This window comes from Phodopus roborovskii, unplaced genomic scaffold, assembly GCF_943737965.1.
Source record: "Phodopus roborovskii unplaced genomic scaffold, PHOROB, whole genome shotgun sequence".
Lineage (NCBI taxonomy): Eukaryota > Metazoa > Chordata > Mammalia > Rodentia > Cricetidae > Phodopus > Phodopus roborovskii.
In genome coordinates, this window is record NW_026126588.1 from 16,792,885 (window position 1) to 16,817,641 (window position 24,757).

Genomic DNA, 24,757 nt, shown 5'->3' on the forward strand with positions numbered 1-24,757 from the left:
ACATTTATTGTATTATCTCACCTCTACTGTTTTCAAAAACTATGATCATATATATTTGAATCACCAAATTAATAATAACAGTCATTTAAAATAGGTGGACTATTTAGATAGGTTTTTAACATTAGGATAAAAAAATCAAGTTAAGCACATGTTGCTTTTTGAGATTACTTGTGTCTAGGTAAACAGGCACAAACAAGGACAATTCTTTTCTGGGAAGTTGTGTTTGTCTGGGAGGCTTGTCTGGATGCTCAGGTATCTGGGCAAAAGTTTTTCAGGATGTAGAAGATAGCATATTCTAGATGGAGAAAAAAGTTAATTACAGCTGAAAGAAACAATCCATAGCATACATTCAAGTTGCTTTAACAGCTAGTGTTCAGTAATTTGTTTGGATTAGCAAAATCCTCACCAAGGGGATGCCTGTCATTACACCAAAGGGCCTGAATGCAAACTCAGGGCTGAATCTTGCTAAGACCACATCGGACTTTAACTCAATTTGGAGAATATAAATTCATATTGGTTCAGTTAGGAGGTAGGATGGAGCTGGGATGACATCAGAGAGGAGAAAGAATATGATCAAAATATACAATAACAAAATAATATATAAAATTAAAAATAAGGCAAGATCAAGTTTCTAAAATAGAGATGAAAACTTGATCTTGTAAACTGAACTGACTCAGTAGAACATGAGGTGTTATAGAAGGAAACATTAGTTTCCTGTATTTAAAGAAAAAAAAAAAAAACGCTGGAAACTGTTTACCCATGTAGCATAGCAAGAAAAGAACACAAGAGAATTGTTTCCCAGTCTCAAGAAAAAAAATATAGATGAGAAGAAAAAGAGAGATGGGAAATATTTATAAAAGACGATGCCTGAATATTTCCAGTTGTCACGAAACCTCTTTAGATTACAGTGTCAAGAGACCCAGTGCAGCCTCAGCACCAGCCAGATGCAAGAAGAAAACCCTCAGAACTAAATGGATAAAACTGCCAATAAATAGAAAATCTTCTACATAGTCTGAAGTAAGGGTGCCTTTGTGCAAGGTTATAAAGAAATGGATAATGCCTATAAAGACTTCTCTAACAAATGATGTGTGCAATGGTAATGGAGTAATTTCAAAAGTTTTCAAAGAAATGTGAGAGAGTAGAGAGAGAGAGAGACAGAGAGCAGCATTTTGAAGGACTGTAACTTTAAAAACGTCTTTCAGAAAAGAAGATGAAACAAGCATTTATTCAGACATACAAAAGCTGAAATAATTCATCAGCAACAGACTGAAGCTACAAAGAAAACATTTTAAACAGTTCATTAGGCAGGAGGAACAGTTTGCCAGATGAGAGCGTGGGCCTGCACAAAGGAGAGAGAACATCCCTGGGAAGGGGATCGCATAGGGAGCTTTCCACAGCCAAGAGATCCACATCTGTATACTCCAATAGAGGTTAAAACCATGCAGAAAGAGACCTGTCTGTACTGGACATGCCATTTTCTAGTGATCCCCTAAACAATACACCCAGTTGCATTAAGTGTGTTAATTTAGAGATGACTTAAATTGAAAGGTTGTGTAGGATATATGCAAACACTATGCCTTTAAATATAAAGAACTTGAGCATCTGCATACATAGGAGTTCTGGAACTAAATCCCTGGAGATACAAAGGGATGACCATGTCATTTTATGATAATTGAATGTTTAGGCAAAAGTAATAGTGACATTTTGGGGTCATAAGAGACCAATTTCGTTGGCTATATTATCAGAAAGATAAGTTATAGAGCAGTGCATACAGTAGCAATGAAAATAATCTTTTGTTGTATGGGACCAATTAATAACACTATCATAGCTGAGGTTTATGCTGCAGACCTGTAATCCCAGAGGAAGCTGTGATTTGGGAATCACAAGTTCAAGCCTGTTGGGACACCCATTGAGCACAAAGCCATTGTGGGCAACTTAGTGAGACCCTGTCTCACGGTGAATAAATAAATAAATAAATAAATTAATTAATAAATAAATAAATAAGTAAATAAGATCAGAAAGCTGGAGAATATATCTCAGTAGTATAGTGCTAGCTTAGCAAGAATGAGGCCCTAAGTTCAACCTATTATTAAAACAACAACAACAATAATAATAGCAATAATATCACAAAGCATGCTAGTCATGAATATTTAATCATCTAATAATAAGTCTTGTGCCTTCAGCAAAATAGAAAAATTGTTGAACTGTAATGAGAAATGCCTGGATCAACAATCGTAGGAAGAAATTTAATAAATCAGATGAACTGGAAACCATCAAGAATTTAGATAATTTGAGGAACACTGCCAACTAACTAAGCATATAGACAATTGCAACAATGGACAGGAACATATGCATACCATTTCCAGACATACATGGAGCAGAACAATAGAGAATATGGCCTACTACTCAGTAAAAGCAAAAAAGAACAGTCACCGAGGGACACTAACAAGGAGATGAGGTTTAAAACAGTTGTGCTAAGTGAAAGGTAGTAATTAAAATGTGACCATTCTGTGCTATTCCATTTAGAGGAAATGAGAGAAATATGCAAACTAATTACAGTAACAGAAAGCAGATCTGACTTGAAATAAGCTGGGGAAGAGGGGAGGGAGAGGAATTGCAAAGTGGCCGGGGTAAATTTGAAAGCAGGATAGATGGATGTTCACATTGATTCTGGTAAAGAGTTTCAAAATATTTATGCACACCTGAATTGGCTTGTTGTTTCTTCTTGCTTGCTTGCTTGCTTGCTTGCTTGTTTGCTTGCTTGCTTGCTTGCTTGCTTGCTTGCTTGCTTGCTTGCTTTTATCATCTTGATGCAAGAGAGTCATCTGCTAGGACAGAACCTCAATTGACAAAATACCTCCATGAGATCAGTCTGCAGGCATGCCTGTGAGGTGTTTTCTTGACACAGTAAGGTGTACTATTGCTTTTACTGTATATAACCTTTCAGCAAAGTGCACAGCTGCACAATTCCTCCTCAGCATTGCCAGGTTTGAGTTACTGCCAATGATCTGAGTCTACAGTAATTTATTCTTTTTAAGCTTCCATTTATTTGACAATTTTTACCATTTCCCTCCCATCCTCCCATGCCCTCTGCCTCTCCTTTCCATCCCATTTTCCACCCATTCCACAGGGAGGGTGATGCCTTCCAGGATGGATCAGCAAAATCTGTCAAGTCATTTGGAGTAGGGCCTATTCCCTCCCTCCTGCCTCTAGGCTAAGGGAGTACCCCTCCATGGGGAATGTGCTCTCAAAGTCCTTTCATGCACCAAGGATGCATCCTGGTTCCACTGCCAGAGGTCTCGTAGACTGCCCAGGCCTTCTAATTGGGACCCATGTTCAGGGGCCTGGATTGGTCTTATGTTGGTACCCCAGCAGTCAGACTAGGGTTCATGAGCTCCCCCTTGCTCAGGTCAACTGTCTCTGTGGGTTTCTCCAGCCTGGTCTTGACCCCTTTGCTCATCACTCCTCCCTCTCTGTACTGGACTCAAGCTCAGTGTTTCGCTGTGGGTGTCTGCTTCTGTTTCCACCACCTACTTGATGAAGGCTCTAGGATGGCATATTAGTTGACAGCATTTCTCTGTGTATCCCTGGCTAGGCTTGAACTCAGATATCCACCTGCCTCTCCCAAGTGCTGTGATTTAAAGGTGTGTGCTGCCACCACCACCTGGCTTTGACAGCATTTCAACCCTGGGTGTATCACTCCCAACCTGGCTTATTTTTACATCACCTGCACTCCTGTGTGCCACCTTTGAATATACTTATGTCACTCTCAGAAGACATTTAAATAGTATTGACATCAAGATTTTAAACATAATGACATCAAGGGGAAACCTTTTCCAAATAAAGTGATGGTTGAGGACTCCCGGGAGCACACGTGATTGTGAGCCTACTTCACCATCTTACATGCTAATTCTGGGGGGTCGGACAAAGACTTGGGCATTTCTTCCATATCCCCTCTTCCTATGCCCTGCCCTTTCCACACAGCCCTAAGAAAACAAACACCCCTGTGCTACATACAAATGAACAAAAATCCTTGTCCCTAACTCAGCTAATTTGACTGCAATTGCAATGTTCTCTCCTTAAAGATGTTTATGCCTCGTGTACTAATTAGTTTTACATGTCTGCAACACTACATTTTCTACCCCCTGGGAGTGGCAGTCTTGTACAGAAGCATTCACCGGCCCCACCCGTAGCAGAACTCTTCAGACCACTGTGCCCCAACCATAGCACGGAGACTTAGGATTAGTTATGGATGCCTGGCTTTATCATGTAATTGTCCTACTAGCTCGTATGACTTAATTTAACCTGTTTCTCTTCATCTATCTTTTGCTTTCGGACTTTCTACTTTTCTTTCATTCTGGTTGTCCCACTCTGTGTCCGGCTGCCTGGCATACCTTTATAGTTGAAGTACCATTCCACAACATAAACAAATGTAACATGTCTATCTGTAATTAAACAAAAGCACCATAAACAAACGTAAGACACCTTTACATGGCTGAATATTCCACAGCATAAACTAATGTAACACACCTTTACATGGTTGAATATTCCACAGCATGAACTAATGTAACACACCTTTACATAGTTAAGTTTTATTCCACAACACCCGGCCTAAGCTGAGCCCAAATCTCTTTGCAGAGTTCGAAAACTGAGGCTGAGCAAGCTTTCTTTACCTACGGTTTGTGGCCACACGGTATGCCTGCAGACCAGTTCCAGCATGACTGTGTCCCTTAAAGGAAGATGCCTGAAAGACAGAGAAGGTAGAAGTAGGAGGAGGAGCTAAGGCAGGAAAAGCAGAGGACAGAGCAAAGCCAGCAACAGCGGCAATAAACTATTGTGTGCTCCTTGTTGTTGGGGGAATCGGGAGCTGCATGTTGGGCACCATATACTCCCAGTTAAGCCTGAGTCCCATTCCAGTGGAGTCGTAATCTTGTTACTAAAAAGAATTTTAAATGGACTTAGAGGGAAGTTTGTGGACAAGTTTATTAAAGTCTGAGGGGAAAGGCAAGCACGCTCTCAGTGTTGGCGGCTGCCAGGAGAAGACAAATGGAGAAAAGAAAGAGGAAGCCATTCTAGTTTAAGTTCAGATCCCAGAGGACAAGAAGGTTCAGCAGTGGAGTCCAGCAAGCAGCTGGAGGGCAGAAGGGGTTGGGAGTCAGAGAAGCCAAGTAAACAGCTCAAAGTACAGGAAAGCACGCCCCAGCCTGGGCCAGTATCTAAAAGAAAGGAACAGAAAGGAAGAAAAGGGAAAACCAGGAGTTGAGAGCTGTGACCCAACAAACAGGCAGGCCCGACAAGTAGCAGCAAATGCAAAAATGTCTCCATCTTGGGGTGGGGATGGGGAGCTTCTGGAAAGGAAAAGGCCTTATCTCATTAACAGAATAGTGAATCCTCCCGTGCCCTGGCCTGCTCCTGGGCCAAGTCAGCTGAATACAATCATGTAATACTGTTCCTCCGGGTACTCTCCCTAAGTAGTGCTCTTTATCTACACAGAGCTACTTAAATCTAAAATTAAATGAATTAACATTGGATAAAATTAAAACTTCGTCCTCTAGCTTTCACTAGCCACGGTGTGCTCCTTGGCCACATGTGACTGGTGACTACCATAACGAACAGCACACAGTATAAAATCCACCTTCATGAAATCACAAACTGGGCCACGCATTAGCACACATAAATGAAATGAGGGAGACCTATTCATGTTATAAACTCACATCGTGTTAAACTGGCAAGAAAAGAATCAGTTCACAAAAACTGAATAATTGAATAATACAGTGATTTAAATTTTGCCCTCTCATGAAAGTTTGGCTTTCTATGTGGACACTGGATATTTCTGGCACAACAGCTTACATGCGGTAGTCACAGGAGCATTCAGAAATGTTTAGCAAAGCAGAATTCTGTGGGCCAAGCATTTGAGACAGTTTTAGACGGAATTATTCAAACAAGCCCCATGTAAAACTTAAAACAGAACTGGGCAGACGGCACACCAAAAGAGGACTCTGCTATTCACTCACACTGTCAACTCAATTTCCAGCTCCAAGTAAGGCCTAGCCCATTGTCTGGCTGGTCTTACCATTTCCTCTTTATTACTTTTTAAAGCCCTGGCTGGAGTATCTTCAGGATTAAAAATCAGCACTTTGCTGGGTGTGGAAGTCAATGGCTGTGATCCAAGACACTTGAGAGACTGGGGCAGGAGAATTGCTTAAGATGAGGAGTTTGTGAGCACTCTAGGTAAAGAACAAAACCCCATTTCTTAAGAGGGATGGGTATGGATCAGATCTGAACTTAATTTCACAGTCTGGAGTTCCTACACATGCAAGGTGAAATATTTCACTCTTAAAGATGTAGTTAACTTGACAATGTACATTTTATATATCAGCCCACTCTGGGGCTCTAGGAAAAAAAAATCAAGACAGTCAGATTAATAAAGCTATCATGACTAAGATTTGAACCGTGTCTCAGAAGTTCACTCAGCTTTCACAAGGAAGTAACAAAAGGTTAAAGATGAATAAAAGGACATTGCCATATTTTTAATCACTGGGATCCCAGAAGAATTACAAATGCCTTTCTTTTGGGGTAATAAAGAAATGTTTGCTACACTGGTTTATGTAACAATAAAAACTCATAAAAACAAAAGTGCCCAACTGGTTTAGTTATTTCATTTCTATATTGTTTGGCTTACATAATTTATTGGAAAGTCACAGCTGTGTGAGAAATGCTAGAAACATTTTATTTATTAATGTAAGCAATAAGTTTTTCAGTTGCTTTCTAATTAGAAAAATGTTATTAAACGTCTGAACTCCAAGTTTCAGAGAAGATTGAAAAATATTAAGATATCGTGTTAGAATGTTCTTGATTTAAAAGATATACAATTGCCTCCTGAATAAACAATACCATATTGCTAAGCATAACAGAGGTTTTTATGGAGTGCTATTTGTATGTCATGTTCCCACTAACTCATCCTCTGCCATGGCCAAGTTGAATTAGAGCCTTTGAATGGGATTATTAATGATGATGTCAGCATTTTAAGGTGACAGATTAAAACAGATGGAGTTACAAACCAATGCTTATGGTTTGGTAGAATTATATTGTGAAATGTCCACACTGCTAAAAGCAATGCACAGTTTCAATGCAATTCCCAAAAAATGTCCAGAGCCATTTTCCTCCAGAAATAGAGAGGCCTATGCAAGGGGCTGCAGAGTTGTATCAGTCGGTGCCACCCAGATGTGCGAACCTGAGTTTCAATCTCCAGCACACACACAAACACAGTGTGGCAGTTCACAGCTGCAACGCCATTGCCAGGGAAGGCAGATTTCTGGAGCGCACAAGATATCAGCCTAGCTAATAGATGTCCTCCTGGTTCGGTGAAAGATCCAGTGTCAAAAGACAAGTTGTAGAAGGTTATGAGAATACAGCCAACAACTTTGACATACAAACACACAATTCATATGGGAGCACAAAAAAAAAAAAAAAAAAAAAAAAAAAAAAAAAAAACCAAATAGCCAAAAGCAATTCTGAGAAAAAATAATGATGGTGCAAATATCACCATACTTGATGTCAAGTGTGTGTGTGTGTGTGTGTGTGTGTGTGTGTGTGTGTGTGTGTGTGTGTGTAGGACGAAGGTCAAAGTTGACTGTCTTCGTCTCTCACTCTCAACCTTGTTTTTCTGAGACGAGTCTCTCAGTGATCCTGGAGCTCAACAACTGGCTAGACTGATTAGCCAGAAAGTCCTTAGGACATTGACATCAGTTTCCCAACACTGGCGTGCTGCTGCACCCAGCTTTATATGTGAGTGCTAGAATCAAAACTCAAGCTCTTATATTTGGGCACCAAGCACTCTACCCACTGAGCCATTGCTCCATCTCTAGATGCTTATTAAAATATTTAAAAGCAGATCTGCCTCATGACCCGGCTAGCTGTGCCACTACTGTGTATTTACACAAAGGACAAGAAGTATCACAGAGATGCCTGCACATCGATGTTCATTGGCAAACTATCCACAACAGCTAAGCCCTAGCATCATCCTATGGGTCCACAAGCAGTGGATAGGATAAAATATAGCATATGTGGGATTTTTCAGCCATATAAATGAATGAGATTATGCCATTTATAGCAAAATGAAATTCCAGATAGTCATAATAAGGGAATAAAGCCAGTCTCAGAATTGCAAATGTTTCTTTCCTGTTGTTTGTAATCCTACTTCTGTACAGAGATAGAAAATCATCTATCTCTGTATGTATGTATGTATGTATGGCATGAAAGTAGAAACATCACACTATCTAGACACTGGAGAAGAGGCAATGGGGAAATGAAGAAAAGGGACATGGGAGGGTAATTTGCTCTGCATATACAATATATAATTGCATGGAAACGTCCTCTGTAGCGCAGTTCCATGGACATTGTGTGTACACACAAAAAATCCCAAATAATAGTCAATATTCAAAAGCCACCACATAGCTGCAGCCTCATATCACTGTGCAAGAAATTGGTGTTAAGACTTCTTTTTGCCGCAGCCCGCCTTTGCCATGTGCCAGCCTCCTACATCCCTGTGATTACAAGGTCTTAACTTGTGTCATTGCCCTTAGGTTCATCTTTAACCTTTTGGTACCTGCCAATGAAAAACACGAGTTGTCTTCTAAAGCTTCATGATTTTGGTTCTGACAGCATTAGAAATTGTCTGTCTTTTAAGCAGCAGAGTGAGCTAGTCGGTCTAAGAGACTTATTCCACTGACTTCTAATCTCCAAGACAGGAGCTGCATACTATGGAGGGCAGGGACCATTACTACATCGAAATAAAAGCGGTAGCTTCTGGTACCATTAGGCCTTGCGTCTTATTGCTCATATGGTCAACTGGACTGAACATACTTCTGGTAAATTTCTAACATCTTTAAAAAGCAATAATGAAAATAGGGATAGAGAAGTCCTACTTAGAATAGGATCTTAAAAAGAAAAAGACAACATAATATTAATACCCCCTTCTAGTATACTAGAGAGAAACAGGTAAAATGTTCTAGATTTAATTTTAATTATAGCCTTGGAACACTCTCTAATTAATGAAGTTTTCCTCTGTCTCCACCAGGCATCAGATTTTATTTTTATTAATGTAGCGTTTGTGGTACCATTTTTATTGCACAGCTTTATTACTAACAGAAAATTAATACAACAGCTAATGATTAAGAGTCGCCTGCTTGGAAACCTAGGTCACAAGTAGTTTGAACAACAAAAATAATTAGATGAGCTGTGGAACATGGGCAACCTTGGGAATTAATTTTTTAGTCATTCTTTCCAGTAACAGGAAACTGGTTTGAAATTAATATTTTTGAGGGAAAGGATTAAGATTCTGCATTAATTGAAGGGCCCCTCACAAGATATATGTCTGATTTTAGGAGACAGCATGAATGATTGGCAATGTATGTTGCTGATAATAGATAAGAAAAAGTCACAGGGTAACATTAACAGGTAAACTATTATAGGAATCTATGAAACGAAAGGATTGTTGAAAAGGGAGGAATTATACTTATGAAATATTAATTCAAAGGTATATGCCATAATCTACTAACCTAATCTTTGGATACTACACAAACATGGGAATTGTAATCTGCCTGTTCTCAACACTGAATCACAGTTGCAGGAATCATACTTGTGAGATACAATCCTGCCCTGGGCTCTGACAGCCTTGTACTTTCCTCCCTGGTTGCTAAGGACGCCAGGCCCTAGTTACTGTACTCGTTCTGCTGTCTAGGACTGATCAAGCCCCTAGCAAAACTGAGAGGCAGAAAACATCTGCTTTACTGTAAAGGGCTTATTTTGAAATTTCCCTTGGCTTACTCCTTTCCTCCTGTAAGGTGTTCCGCTTGGCCAGCTGCCTTCCCTCTGGGATGAAAGGCAACAAGGGACCTAACACAAATGAACATATACACTCACTGTAGATCTCTTTGCTGTGGGTAGTGAAGTCGCAAGTTTTAATCCAGGAGTCTCATGCCACGTGCTACTGTCTACAAATCAATATCAGAGTGGTTAACTTGTAAGTACATAAAAGTCCACTAACTTGCAGAATTCTTGAAATATCCTCATAAAGCTATTTAACCACCTGAGGAAAAAATACTGCTTCCCCGCCCAATACACTGAATATTTTGTATACAGTTGTAGGATGCAAAGTGATATGATTCATGAATATAACTTAAAATAATAACTTCACATTTTTGAAGTAAGAACATTTAAAATTTGCTCTTGGGAACCGTGAAACCATGACATTCTAATAACTGTTTTCCCCGTGTTGTATCATAAAAATAAATATTACGGTGTTCTTCCCATTGGAGAGTTTGTGCTCTTTGACAATTACCTCCACACCATCCCCATTCCCGTTCCCTGTAGCCACTGTTCTTTCTGTTTCTGTGAGTTAAATTGTTTTAGTCCCAAATTTAGGTGAGAGCACCTCGTGTCTGTCTTTCTGTAACTCCCTATTCTGCTCTTTGAATACATGCTTGTACGTGAGTTCAAGTGAGGTCATTTGAATGGAATATTTTTCACTGCATTTACACACAAACACACACACACACTGTCTTGCACATGTCCCTCCTGTTTTATCTTATATTTTTGATTGTGAGCCTAGATTTTAACAGCTGAGCCAACTCTCCAGCCCATTGTTGTTTTACCTTATCTGGTGGTTTATGAATTAGCATTAGCCTCTTTGGAGATTAGTGTGTTAATATAGAACATTGGGCCGTGTACGTTAGGCCATCATGGGTGTTCTGGTGGCTTATAGGAGTAGTTAGTTTCCTAAGAGGGTATGTTTCAGTAACATGTGCCTTGCAGCATTGTATCGAGTATACAGACACATAGGAATATTATCACATAGTTATACTGTACATAGAAGTAATGGTATCATAGAAAACTCTGTTTAGGGCTTTATTCACTGAATTCCTAGAAAGCTCCACAAATTTAAGTATTATCTCCTAAGAGCTAGACTACTGAGTGCCACTATATTCCATACTTATTGTATGTGCCCTGTGTTTTGGGATGGTTTTCAGTACCTAATGACTTCCCACAGTGAGAAATAGCACTTGCTTTGTTAGTGCCAAAAGCTAACCATCAGAGGGGTATCCAGACATTGCTACCTATCATCCTAACTGGATGTAGGAAGGCTGCAGTTGGGATGTATTGTGTGAGAGAAGAATAAATAAAAAGAAAAAGGAGATAAAGAAAAAGGGAACACATGAAATTGGATGGGTAGAGGGGAAAGTTGTAAGAATATGATCAATATATTGTATGAGTATTTAAAAATATTAAAAAATAAATCATTGGAAGACACCGTTAGAATCACATCTGTTTTAGAGAAACCCATCTGTGTAATGTCAAGGCTAGACTGTGTGATAAACATACCTTGAGATAGATATAAATGAGAAATGTTTAAACGTGTAAGCCCACAGTCAAGGAACACTGATCATAAACATTAATAGCTGTGTACTAAAGAAGTAGTGACTGGAAATTATTGCCAATTTTTGTTGTTTCTTTTATAAAATTTTATGTGTGCCTTACCATTATAGCTGTTACATAAGTATTTATAGTACAAAGGATACATGCACAAAAACAGACTGTATTTTATTGTTTAAAACATTGAGCTAAGAAAGGAACAAGCACTTAAGAATTAACCACACTTAACTAATAAATGTCATGTTCCCATTTGACTGGCTAATTACATTCAATAATATTAAAGGTCATCATTTGCAAAGTGCCTCAGTGTCTAGCGTTTTAATTTTTAGTGACATATTTATGATTCTGACCCTCATAATTAAATTACTTAATTCTAACTGTTTTATGGCTTTATTATAGATTGTTGAGTTATTTTCTTTTTCTCTTGCTTGCTTTGGAAATGTTTCCTTTTATTCATTTGTCTTGTTTCAATATCCATTGACTTTTTTTCATAATGTAAAACCTGACATGAGGATGATGACCAAATGCTAAATCGGTCACCTGCATTTCTTTTAATTTAAAATGTAAATGAAAATGTAGGTAGATACCAGGTCAAAATGACATTGCATATGAATTGACTTTCCAGTGAGGGGTCTGGAGAGATGACCCAGCGGTTACCACTCTGGCATAGGACTTGTGTTCAGTTCCCATCACCCACATGAGCTTGTTCCGGACCATATGTAACTCCATCTCCAGATATTCCAGCATCCTCTTATGGCCTTCATATATGCACATAGTCCACTTACATATGCACAACACTCATACACATACGCATAAAATGAAAATGAATAAATCTAAAAGTCCAAATGATTTTTTTTGTTAAACCATCATACTATACAAAAACCTAGTATTTTAAGACACTTTTCACTTTCTTTTAGACAAAAAATAAAATCTTCAGATATGTATACTTTTCTATTAGTGTTCCATTGTACTGCAAGAGAGACTACCAACACTCCACAATTGGACCTACAACATTAACCATTTCCTATGTTCCAATTTAACTTTTGAGATAGGAAGAATCAACATGTAGGTTTGTTGCAATGTCGCTGACAAGTTTTGAGACATTTATTTTCCAAAATACGTGGTGGGAATCATTCTATGAGAATTCTGTTTTCACCTATTATTTTTTTTTAAACTGGCACATAAGTTGCCACATTTATGTGTGAATACATAACTTTTATGGTTTGTGCAGATAAACCCAAGGCTTCATTCTTACTGGACAATGCTTTATGCTGATCTGTACCCCAAGTCCTTTGTGAGAGAGTGAACGTTGAATTATATTCAATCTTGAGTGAATGTTTTCTTTTTCTTTCAAACATAGATCATTTTATTTTGAGCTAACAGCTGTCAAGCCTTTGCTTCTGTGTGTTTTGAAATATGCTTGCTTTATTGTTGTCTGCATTCACCATCAGTGGCACACTGAAACATCTTTCTCTTCTCTGACTTGAGCTAAGTTCCCCCATCATTCACATTTCCTTTACTCAAGTGACAAGAAAGCTTCAAACTCCATAACTTTATAAACATGTAGTAATTAGAAAAGTCCATACTGGAGGTTTGGCTCAACTGTTAAAGGCTAGGCTCACAACCAAAAGAAATTAGAAAAACTCTATTTCTGGAATGGTGAGCTAGATCAACTGGTAAAATCACTTGCTATAGAAGTGTGACTGCCTGAGTTCAATCTCCAGACCCCACAAGAAGGCAGAAGTAGAGAACTTGACTCCATAGAGTTGTCCTCTGACCTCTAGATGCTCTCAGACTGGATATACTCCCCACCCCCGCCACTCACACACTAATGTTGGGGGAAAGGGAAAAAACCCTTTATATATGGTAGCTATTTATTTTATTTTCACGGTTGAGTATTGAACCCAGATCCTTGCTTATGATAAGCAAATCACTCTACTCCCCAAACATCTCCCGTGGCCTAGAGTCTATTTAATATACTGTTTATGTTTTCATGTCTTTAAAACATTTTTGGTGGGGTGGTAATGGCAACAAGAATATATACATATGAGGAAAGTAGACCATTGTAGAGTGCAAACTCCCTCTATGCAGTATGTATGTTTCAGCTGAGAATTTTCATTGAATTACCTTAAGTTACATCCATCTTTCTTCTCCATAGACACTGTGCACATCATGGTTACTTCAACAACTTCCTGTATATTGATATCTGGCAGACAGTATCTCTCTAGTACACACTTTCTAAAATTCAAATCCCTTTGTCCAAAGCCTATCACTAACTCAGAAATGGATTGATGTTCCCCTCTGATATTGTCCCTTCTCAGAAAACACTTAAACTTCCTGGTCAGAAAATGATATTAGAATGTGGCCCTGTAGCACAATGGATAGTGCATTGGACTTCTAGTGATGAAAATGACATTAGACAAAGTTTTCACAGATATCTGTGCACAAAACTCAAGATTTCAGTGGAAATGCACAAGCCATGTTAAAAAAAAAAAAAAAACAAAGAAAAAAGTAAAAGAAAGAAAGAAAGAAAGAAAGAAAGAAAGAAAGAAAGAAAAGAAAAATAACTAGCCAACAAAAGTAGGCCTTGAGAACTTGGTTTTGATGCAGCTACAAGAAGGTCCACAACTCTGAACCTGACTACCTTGGTGGCTCATCATGATGTACATTTATCCTGTGCTGTGCCTAAAAATGCAATGCTGCTGTCTTGCCTTTTTGTTCCTGTGAAGGATGCTCAGGTGCCCTCAAACACATATTTCAGACAAGATCCTCCCTGACAATGTCTTTCCAGTTCCCAGGCAGATAGACACTCCTCCAGTGTGCTGCCACAGTCTCTGCTCTATCTGCAACTGGAGAGCCTTCAGAGGCTATCAACCGATTAGACATTTCCTTACCTCCCTTAGTAAGCCACTACACTATCCTTTGAAAATTTCAGGAAGTTAATGAACCGGTTTCCAAATAGCCTTCAAGTTGAATTTACAATTAAATACGCTGCATAAACAATAAATCTAGCAGACACAAACTCGTGTGTTTCATCACAGTCTGTACTTCCTAGTATTGCATCTGCTTGGCTGGAATGACTTACAGAGCTGTGCAAGCATTCGTGTCTTCCCACACCATTTTTCAATCATGCCCATCACTTGAAAGCAAATGTGGTACAGGTATTCACATATTGCATGCCCAGGACAGACTGTTGGTGGAACTAGGAAGCTGTGGATAGGATGCTATTTATGAAAATGCAATTGTCAGGTTATTTTCACTACAACCTCTGCATTTGATACAACATAAAATTGAGGAAATATTCTTCTATGCATATCAATAATGAGCATGTGATTTGCTGATAGGAATATTGGAAACTTCACTTTCCTCTGATTAGTTGACATAAGTAAAAATGTCATGTAACATTGATCAGAGCCACAAATGTTTATCTATAGTCGAGGTGTCCCCTTAATAAGTTAGATATTAGTCAGGCATTTTCTGTGTCATAACCTACTATTCTATCAATGTAAGAATAGGATTATAAAACCTACAGTGGATTTTTACAAGAATGTACAACTTGTAGTGAAGTTATATGTGAATGGGATTATGGAAAATCCCATGGTTTATTTTTAAGTTATATTCTTTGTAATAGCAAAGTATACAATGTATTTTTGAGTATATTCATACACACACAATTTCCTTATAGAAGTACCATGAGAATATAACTGAATTAGGGTTCCCAGGGACAAGCTTTGTTTCTTAGTGTGCTGTATCACTAATGTTTAAATAGTAACTCTCAATGGATTGTCCTGGTCCTTTGAAGCTTGTGTGTAGAGCCAGTATGGTATAGAACATACAGTTCAAGAATGAATGTATAGGTCAAAATGACTCCTTAAGAAAAATGAGTAGACATGTAATTATTCATGCATGTGGGTGCTATGAACTAAACGTATGTTCTCTGCAAGAGAAGCATGTGCTCATGAGTGCTGAGCCCTCTCTCTAGCCCCAGCCTGAAGCAGATAAAAAATAGTCTGGTGTCGCATAACTGCATAGTCAAAGTAATATGCATCTGGTTTCCCACACTGCTTTCCACAACACTCAGAGATAAGAATTATCTGTCATTCATAGGAAATGATAAGTTATTCGTTCCTCTTTCTTACCATATTTAATTATGACTTACACTTTATATTGTGCCAAAAATGAGTTCTTTAAGATTTATCATGAACCCAGGAAATAGCCAAGACCGTATGTTCTAAGGAGGCTATAAAGGCCTTTTATATTTGATTTAAAGAATAAAAAACCAAGCAACAGTTAGGTGCGCAAATATGAAGAAAAGATACATTTTAAAACACATATTCTTTTTCGCCATATTCCGCAAAGAATCAAGTCATATGTCCTTGTAGAGAGATCATGTGTCTATGAACAGGAGAGTAAGTGTTTATTAAAGACACATTTCCTCTTACTAGAACATCAGGGGTGCTCTAAATGTTTTGGTAACACCATGTTCAGTGATAATTTCAGCATCTACAGTAAAGTGGGTTATTAGCCACATTGTACTTGCAGGTTAGGTAAGAAGAAAGTTCTCTTTCAAGGAACCAGTAGGAAAATGAACCAAGCAGCTCTTCTAGTCCATGACTTCATTGCATGCATACTGACTAGTGGCATACTTCTCTGCTCACAAAGCCCCTGCCCCAGGTATACAGCTATTGGTAGTTAGTCTCAGTGAAGGGGTCATCAGTTTTCTTCAGGGATGCCATAGGGTTGGGTTTTCTGTGTTCCAATAGGTGGCCATGCACCAATGCACTTCCTGCAGCGATTTTTTTTTTTCATTTAAAACCCTATAGCTCTTAGAGGAGAGCTTCTAGAGCTTCTAGAGGGGCCAACTCTAGTTATCATTTTATATACATATATATAGATAGATAGATAGATATAGATAGATAGATAGATATAGATATAGATATAGATATATGCATATACATATACATATATATATGTATATATAATTAGCATAGAATTATTTCTAACTTTGTCCTATTCTTGCAACCTTCAAGTGTTCCACATGGTTGTTAAATTATCAAAAATGTTCCTCAAATCCAGCTTCCATCATCATGACATTAAATAGTTCCTGAGCAATCTTGTATCCGGTATGGTGTGTTTTACAGCCTCCATGTGATTAAATTCCTGTAATAAGGTTATATGGTGATTGATATCATTTTACTAACAGAGGAACTGAGGTATAGGATAGAAACAACCATCATGGTGTTTCTACACCTGGATTGACAATTTAGGTAGGAACTCTCACACGACTGCAGGATGATGCTGGAGTGATTCCTTCTTAGTTGTGCTATTACATCTCCACGTCCAAATTCTAAAACACTAATTTTCTTCCATCTCCTTCAGAAAGCCAGGTTCATGCAGAGAGGATTAACCTATGAATAATTTATGATTTTGTGTAGATTGCTTAGAATGGAATATTGGCAAACAAGTTGTTTATGTGGCTGTGGACTAATTAGTGACCATTTGTTGCTTTGCAGAACTGTTTATTTTAAATATCTACATACATACAAACACACTAATGAACAATCATGCTTAGAAAAGCTTGGTTCTAAAATTTGTTTTTAAAAATATGCCAAGTATTAGAAAACAAAAATAATGTGTTTACATTAACATTTATATTTCTTCATTAGTAACTAATTAATAGGAAAAGTTTGAACCTTACACTTTTTGAAATTGTGGATTAACAGGAAAACTGCCTCTCTATTATAAGAATTTTCTCTGTAAAATTTTTACGGAAGTAAACCTGTACAGGTATAGCTCCTACAGGAATCCAGAGTAGTCTTCAAAGTGGGAGGGTACTGCTAAATCCTACCACCTGAAGTATTTCTCTTTGGGTTTGATTGATTTGAGCCAAGTTGTATCCACCCTGTGAAAGAATATTCTTTGTGCTCCATTAGCAACTCAATACAGATTCATCAGATGACTACTCGATGAAATATACTGTATTAAAATCTATAGGCCTAAAAAAAGAAAATTAAAGTGAAACTGTGGTATACTTCTTTTTCTTTTAAAGGAGTCAAAATTTTAAAGCCTGAAAAAATACCGAAAAAAATGAATAAAGTATATTGTAGATGCTGTAGATAAAATAACAGGTTATAATAGCTCAGAGGTCACCAAATGCTTGGGAACTGCAGAAAGCACTTCCTTAAGACGGTGTCGTGCAATGTGACCTTGAAGATGTAGCAGACTTTCAACAGAGACAGAAGAAACAGGGGACCTAGTGTATTGGAGTCATAAAAAACATGGACCTACCCTGACCCTGGCTCAGCTAGCTGCTTTCATGGGATACAAATATAATATGCGAGATAAAAATATCAGAATCCTTTCTAACCCCTCTTTCTACTCAAAGACATTATAAAAATCCTGAATAAAGGAATAGGAGTGCAGCCACATGGATTTTGCAAATATTTGGTGGGGGATCAAGAACACAGATATGGGAAGAGATACTCAAATCTTTGGGGACCTGTTGTAGATCAGATCAGTCCTTTCCTCTCATTACCCACTGTGGTAGATTCCATGGACAGTGTCCTGAGATGGTCTATGATAGCTCCTGGAGAATCCATCTGGGCTGGGAACTGTTGTCCACCAAAGAGGAAAAATAATTCCTGGGCTGAGAATAGGCTGCTTAAACTAACTGCACCGTGGGCCTCTCCACACCCTATTAGTGATGTGTATGTGTGACTAAAGGGAAATGTTCCATTTGAAAAGTCAATATGAAGACCTCCTCAAGTAAAATTAAGAACAATCACATAAGACCACAAGATACATTGCAGTCCTAAGCTATGATGACACAACATTTATTAAGAGGCCTTAACCAATAAGAATATAAGCCTCTAGACTGAAAGAACCATTTATGAATCCAGAAGGGAAACATATAAAGGCAGACCATGACAAAAATTTAGAGCTACAGGAATGGAATACTACTATTTAGTCATTATTCATTAAGCATGAAATCCCAGCACTCGGGAGGCAGAGGCAAGCATGTTTCAGTGAGTTTGAGGTCAGCCTGGTCTACAGAGTAAGTTTCAGAAAGCCAGGAAGAGAGTAACCCCAAAACCAAAAAAGAAAGAAAGAAAAGATAAAAAGAGGTTTGCCTAGAGATACTAGTCAGATATAATAAGCTAGGATCGGTCTCCAGCATGAAGGCAGGGATTGGAAAGGAGACTGAAGTATATTTTCCTTTTTTTCTCACCGGACTAAAAGTTACCCTGGAGAACAAATATAATTTGATGGTGTTTTGAAAGCTCACACTAATCTACCTTAAATACTATATTAGAGCCTTCATCCAGTAGCTAATGGAAGCAGAAGCAGACACCTACAGCTAAACACTGAGCTGAACTCTTGGAATCCAGTTGCAGACAGGGAGAAGTGATGAGCAAAAGGGTCAAGACCAGGCTGAGAAAACCCACAAAAACAACTGACCTGAATGAGGGGGAGCTCATGGACGCCAGTCTGACAGCTGGGGACCAACATAGGACCAAACCAGCCCCCCTGAATGTGGGTGTCAGCTAGGAGGACTGGGCAGTCTATGAGGCCTCTGGCAGTGGAACCAGGATGTATCCCTAGTACATGAATGGAATTCTGGAGCACATTCCCCACAAAGGGATCCTCCCTTAGCCTAGAGACAAGGGGTAGGTGTCTCCCCCAAATGACTTGACAGATTTTGATGATCCCTCATAGAAGGTCTCACTTTCTCTGGGGAGTCGATGGGGGATGTGATGGGGGTCTGGTGGGGATCATGGGAGGATTGGTGGGGAGGGAACTGGGATTGATATGTAAAATAAGATTGTTTCTAATTTAAATTAAAAAAATGAAATCCTATCCTTAGCAGGAAAGTGGGTGTAATGGGAAGATATTAACTAAAATAAACCAGCACAGAAAAGCAAATGTTGCACATACATTTCTACCTGAACGTGCTCTCATGACTAGTAGCAGATAGGGAATGTGAGGGGAACCTGGACACAGGGAGGCTGCATTTGAACAGTGCGTGTTGAGGGCTTCTGTGCAGCCCTCAACACTAGAGGTCACTGACACACTAGATGTCAGTAATAAGGACAGTTAGATTACCTTAACTGAAACCTAGTAAATGACAACAACAAAGACAAAGGCCCCCAACAATTGGGAAGCCTTCCAGAAAGTAGAAGAAAACAAAAATGTTTATCACATATAAGCAACAGAAATTCTCAACATGCAGTGGCATGAATAGAAAACATTAAAGTCAGAGCTTACAAAATTTTAACTGAAAATTATTTTTTTTCCTAAATATATTTCCGTGGTTTTGCTTTAAAAATTTTTGTTAACATACAGAAGAACATGGATCATGTCCTGTCTCAGTCAGTGTTCTAGTGCTGTGGAGAGACACCATGCAATTCTTATGAAGCAAAACATTTAATTGGGGCTTGGTTACAGTTTCAGAAGGTTTAATCTTTAATCGTGGTGGGGAGAAAGGCAGGATACAAGCAGATAAGGAGCTGAAGAAGCAGCTGAAAGTTCTACATCCAGATTGCAGGCAGCAAGATGTGTGTGTGTGTGTGTGAGAGAGAGAGAGAGAGAGAGAGAGAGAGAGAGAGAGAGAGAGAGAGAGAGAGAGAGAGAGAGAGAGAGAGAGCCTGCCTTGGCTTTTGGAACCTCAAAGTTCATCCTCAGTAACACACTTCCTCCAACAAGGCCGCACCTTCTCCTCCTTTCAAATAATGCCACTTTCTGGTGACTGAGCTTTCAAATCTATGAGCCTACAGTATACAGTAGGGACATTCTCATTCAAATCACCACACTGAATTCTAAGATGTATTCACTCAATATATTATAATATTGTATTGTGTGTCAGAACCTACATGAATAATCTTGAAAACAGTAAAATCTTTAAATTTTATGCTCTTATTTCTGAATAATATTTGTTACTGAAAGTAATATGTTTTGTCTTTTCTCACAAATTCCATGTAAAACCACTATTGGGTTATGACCATTATTGAAATTATTGCATATGTTTCTAAAATTGACTTGCAAATGGCTTAAAACTGTGTGTATACATTCAAAACAGCTGGACAAAGCAGCCTTACAGACTACAGCCAGGATTTTTGAATCTTCTTCGAATCCCCATGACAGCGCCCCTTACCAGCAGGAAGTAGTTTGGAAAGAACGACGCCCAAATTCCCAAATATTGCCTATAAATGTTTGTTTTCATTTAAATGGACTTGGTTATATAAAATAAAAATAAATAAATAAATAACTGTGTGTATACAATATATAGTATATAATAATACAAATAGACAAGTTGCCAGCAATATGCAAATAAGTAGGTAAAGAATAGATGAATTTCTATCATGTGATTATATTACCTTTTTTATCCAATTGTAATTTTCAACTTGTGCCCTTAAAACTTAGTAGGCAGGGGAGGAGATGGAATGTAAAGAAATGGGAGGAAGAAAAAGAATCTTTCAAGAATTCCTCACAGTAGAAATTACTAAAGAAATTTTCAACAGAATAGTGAAATTAGGAAAAAGGTGAAATCTGTTATAAGGGAACTCTAGGGAAGTGGTCTTAGGAGCTAGGCATGGAGCAGGCATTATTACTAACCGTTTGAAGCCAATGGGGGCTACACAAAGAGAGAAATTAGGAAAACCTGCTCACCTTCAGGCTTAGAAGCCCATCTATATGATCCAAACTGGAACAAAATAATGTAGGAAAGGGCTGAAAGAGAATTGAGCATCAGAGAAGAGATAAAAGCATAACTCCTACCACCTGGTGACACAAACCCTTCAGTGGTCTTCAAATAATTCATATGTAGATTCTTTATTGAACTATAAATGATTTTTAGTCGTAAAACTTGTTTAATGATTATTACTATGGTAACTTTGGATTATCTCATTTAAAAATTAAAGAGTAGCTAAATTAAAGTACTTTAAGGTCTCATGGAAGAACTCTCTATTTCACAACAAAAATATGAAGACATCAAAATGAATGAGACTATTAAAATCACAGGCTTTAGACTCAGATTGTATTGTGTGTAAATAGTAGGATCAACTGAAGGGGAACTGGATGGAAGAAAGGAAAAATAAGTTTTCAAAAATTAAAAAACCTTTTCTTCAGTGATAAAATACTAGCCTTCAGATTACTGAGTTTCAAAAATTTTAATCATGACAGGCGTGCAAATTTCAGCAATTATTAAAACTATTGCAATTTTCAGTTTTAGTTTATGGCACAGGACAAAAGAGATGTGTACATCTCCAGAGTGAAATGGAGGTGTGAACTGGTTGGGTTGTGTGGGAGCATGTTTTCAGGGAGAAAATCACCAGAGTAAAGACCAAGAAATGGGAGTAGCCAAGATGAATGGAGAAGGTTTAAAGTCAACGACCACAAAGAGGAATAAAACTGAATCACTCACAGAATGATTGATGTCTGCAACATGTAATTGCTAGCTTGCTTCCACACTCTAGAAAGACAAATCTCTTCTCATTTTGTCAGAGTAATTTAATCAAACTCGGCACACAATGCTACTTAGGAGATTTAAAAACAATAAAGTTTAAAGCAAACTAAAAGTACTTTAATATCTCCTTTCCTTTTATTTGTTTATTAATTTATTTATTTGCTTTTGCAATAATGACCCCACTATTTTATTCCTATAACCTGATCACAATTTAAGGATCCTGTACTTTAGGTTTTCAATCTAAATGATGGTTATTTGGAGAAAACAATACTTTGAGTAGGATTGCGACCGATACTTTATAACCCCATTAGGTTTGTGTTACTAGATACTAATAATTTATTTTTCTTAGGTTTACTCATCTGTAATTATATGTGTGTATCTGCATGGGGGTGTGTTTGCACATGACTTCAGATACCCACTGAGGCAGAAGATGCGGAGCCCCCTAGAACCCAATGTGGATGGATGCTGGGACCTGAACATAGAGTTCTCTGCAAAAAAAGAGCTATCTTTCTAACTCCTAACCATAATATTTTGAAAAGGAAGAATTACATTTAATTTCTCAATTGATTTTCATTAGAGATCACAACTGTAAATGAATCTTAAAGTAGAAATTTCTATGACTCTGATAGACTGAAGTTTAATTGACAAGTATTAAATATTTTCTATATATATTTCATTTTTAAATAAATTTTTACATACAATATATTTTGCTCATATTCTTTACCTTCTCCCAACTACACCCAGATCCAACCCTTTCTTAACCACCCAACTTCATATTCTTTCTTTAAAAAAAAACACACAAATGTCACAAGAAAAAAAGGAAAAAAACCTGCAATGTTTTTCATTATGTGGATATTCATATATTAAAATATAACCAAGTGTGGAAAGCTTATGAGGCCCAAATCCTTAGACAAGAAAAATAAATCAAGAAGACTGGTTTGTAAAAGTTACTGTATTGCTTTATATTTCAGGGGTACGATGATGGCTATGGAGGTGAATATGATGACCAGACCTATGAGGCTTATGATAATAGCTACGTAACCCCAACACAAAGGTAAGACATTTGCTGGTTAATCACATGGCCAGGCATTATCACTGCTCTATTTTGTATTATTCATGTGAATTAGAGTTATGTGAGGGTTTCTAGCAGTTGATTTATCTCTATTATCTTTCTAAATTATGAAACTGTTTACTATACCACATGAGGTAAAGTGTAGTAACTCTGATGGCAACTCCATAACTGCAAACAAGGAAACAACAGCATGTAATTTGAGACAGGGTGATTATCATGCCTATGAACTTATTATACAAGCTTAGACTTAACTAAGTACTACTGCTTATAGAAATTATTTTAATGAATTTGTAAATAAGTTAACAAAGCAGGCACTTGCTCAATGTATATTAAAAAAAACTATAATCTGTAATTTTTATTTGTAAAGTAAATCCCAAGGACACATTATTATTGAAAAGCTGAAAATAAGAAATCAAAACAATAATCCCCTGGAATAAAAATAATCATCTTCTCTTACCAATATCTGTAAATTGTTGAATATCTCTTTATACTGACCTAGAGTTAGTGATGCTGATAAAATAGTACCTCTTGAAAGTCAGATTTATTGACATATTGCTTACAAATGATAAAACTTATCCATTTAGGGCACCGTTGCATGAGGTTCACAAATGTCAGCTACAGTATAACTAGCTCCATAAATAACAGATCTGTAGAGAATTCCATTTGCCCAAAGTCTCTTTGTAATGACGGCCTTTTATAATCAATTTTTCCCTCTTCCTTCTCATACTATGGAATCTACAAATCAGGTTTTTGCTGCACACTTGGCCTTTCTACCATGCTGTTTAAAGAAGTAATATAACAGCCCCCCCCCTTTTTTTTTTTACATGAATGTTTAGTGTATGAATTAATGAGATTCACTGTGGCATTCCCATCAATGTATTCATCACGTCAGTTTATGGTTTCTACCTTCTGCCCTCGCCCTCCTTCCTTCTCTCTCCCCATTTCCTATTCGATTTCTGATCCCCACCCCTTTACACTCACAGGGATTTTTTTGTTGTTACTTCAGTTTCTACATCTGTCAGAAATAAGCAATATTTATCTATGAGTCTAGCCTATTTCCACTTGATAGGATGAAATACATTTCCATTCATTTTTGTGCACGTGGAAGGAGCCCATCCTTCTTTGTAGTAAATAAGATTCCAATGTATATGAACATACACAGCATTTTCTTTACCCATTGGACTGGTTGGGGTTACTATTGATATGACGGAACACCATGGTCATAAGCACATTGGGGAGGAAATGGTTTATTTAGCTTACATTTCCTCATCACAGTCCATCACTGACAGAAGTCCAGACAGGAACTCAAGAAGGGCTGGAACCTGGAGGTAGGAGCTGATGCAGAGGCCACAAGGCGAGGCAGGAGTGCTGTTTACTGGCTCCCTCCCAGAGGCTTGACCAACTTGCTGTGTTACAAAATCCAGGTGTGGCTCCACCCACAATGGACCAGGCCCTCCCCTATCAATCACCAATTAAGAAAATGACCTACAAGAGTTCAGTCATATAGAGGTATTTTCCCACTGAAGGTTCCCTCCTTACAATGACTTTAGCTAGTATCATGTTCACATAAAACTATCCAGCCCACCCATTCTTCCGTAGATGGGCAAGCTACACAAAGCCACTGTAAAAATGAGCCTTCAGGTGTCACTTCCCGTACTGATTTCGTTTGCTTTGCAAATGTATCCAGGTGTCCTGTAGCTAAAAAATATAGAGGTTTTGCTTTCAGACGATGAATATTCACTATACAGTTTTCAGTACTGCATTAAACTTCTACCAACAATTCATATACG

At 37.9% G+C, this 24,757-nt stretch overlaps 1 protein-coding gene across 1 annotated transcript in view; it reads left to right on the top strand.

Annotated features, from left to right (window-relative positions):
- The window catches only part of Khdrbs2 (KH RNA binding domain containing, signal transduction associated 2), a 326,527-nt gene that overhangs the window by 267,682 nt on the left and 34,088 nt on the right, over positions 1 to 24,757 (top strand). The window contains exon 7 of the mRNA XM_051204527.1: positions 22,867 to 22,949. Within this exon, the coding sequence (XP_051060484.1) occupies positions 22,867 to 22,949 (83 nt within the window). The remainder of the gene's footprint in view (positions 1 to 22,866; positions 22,950 to 24,757) is intronic.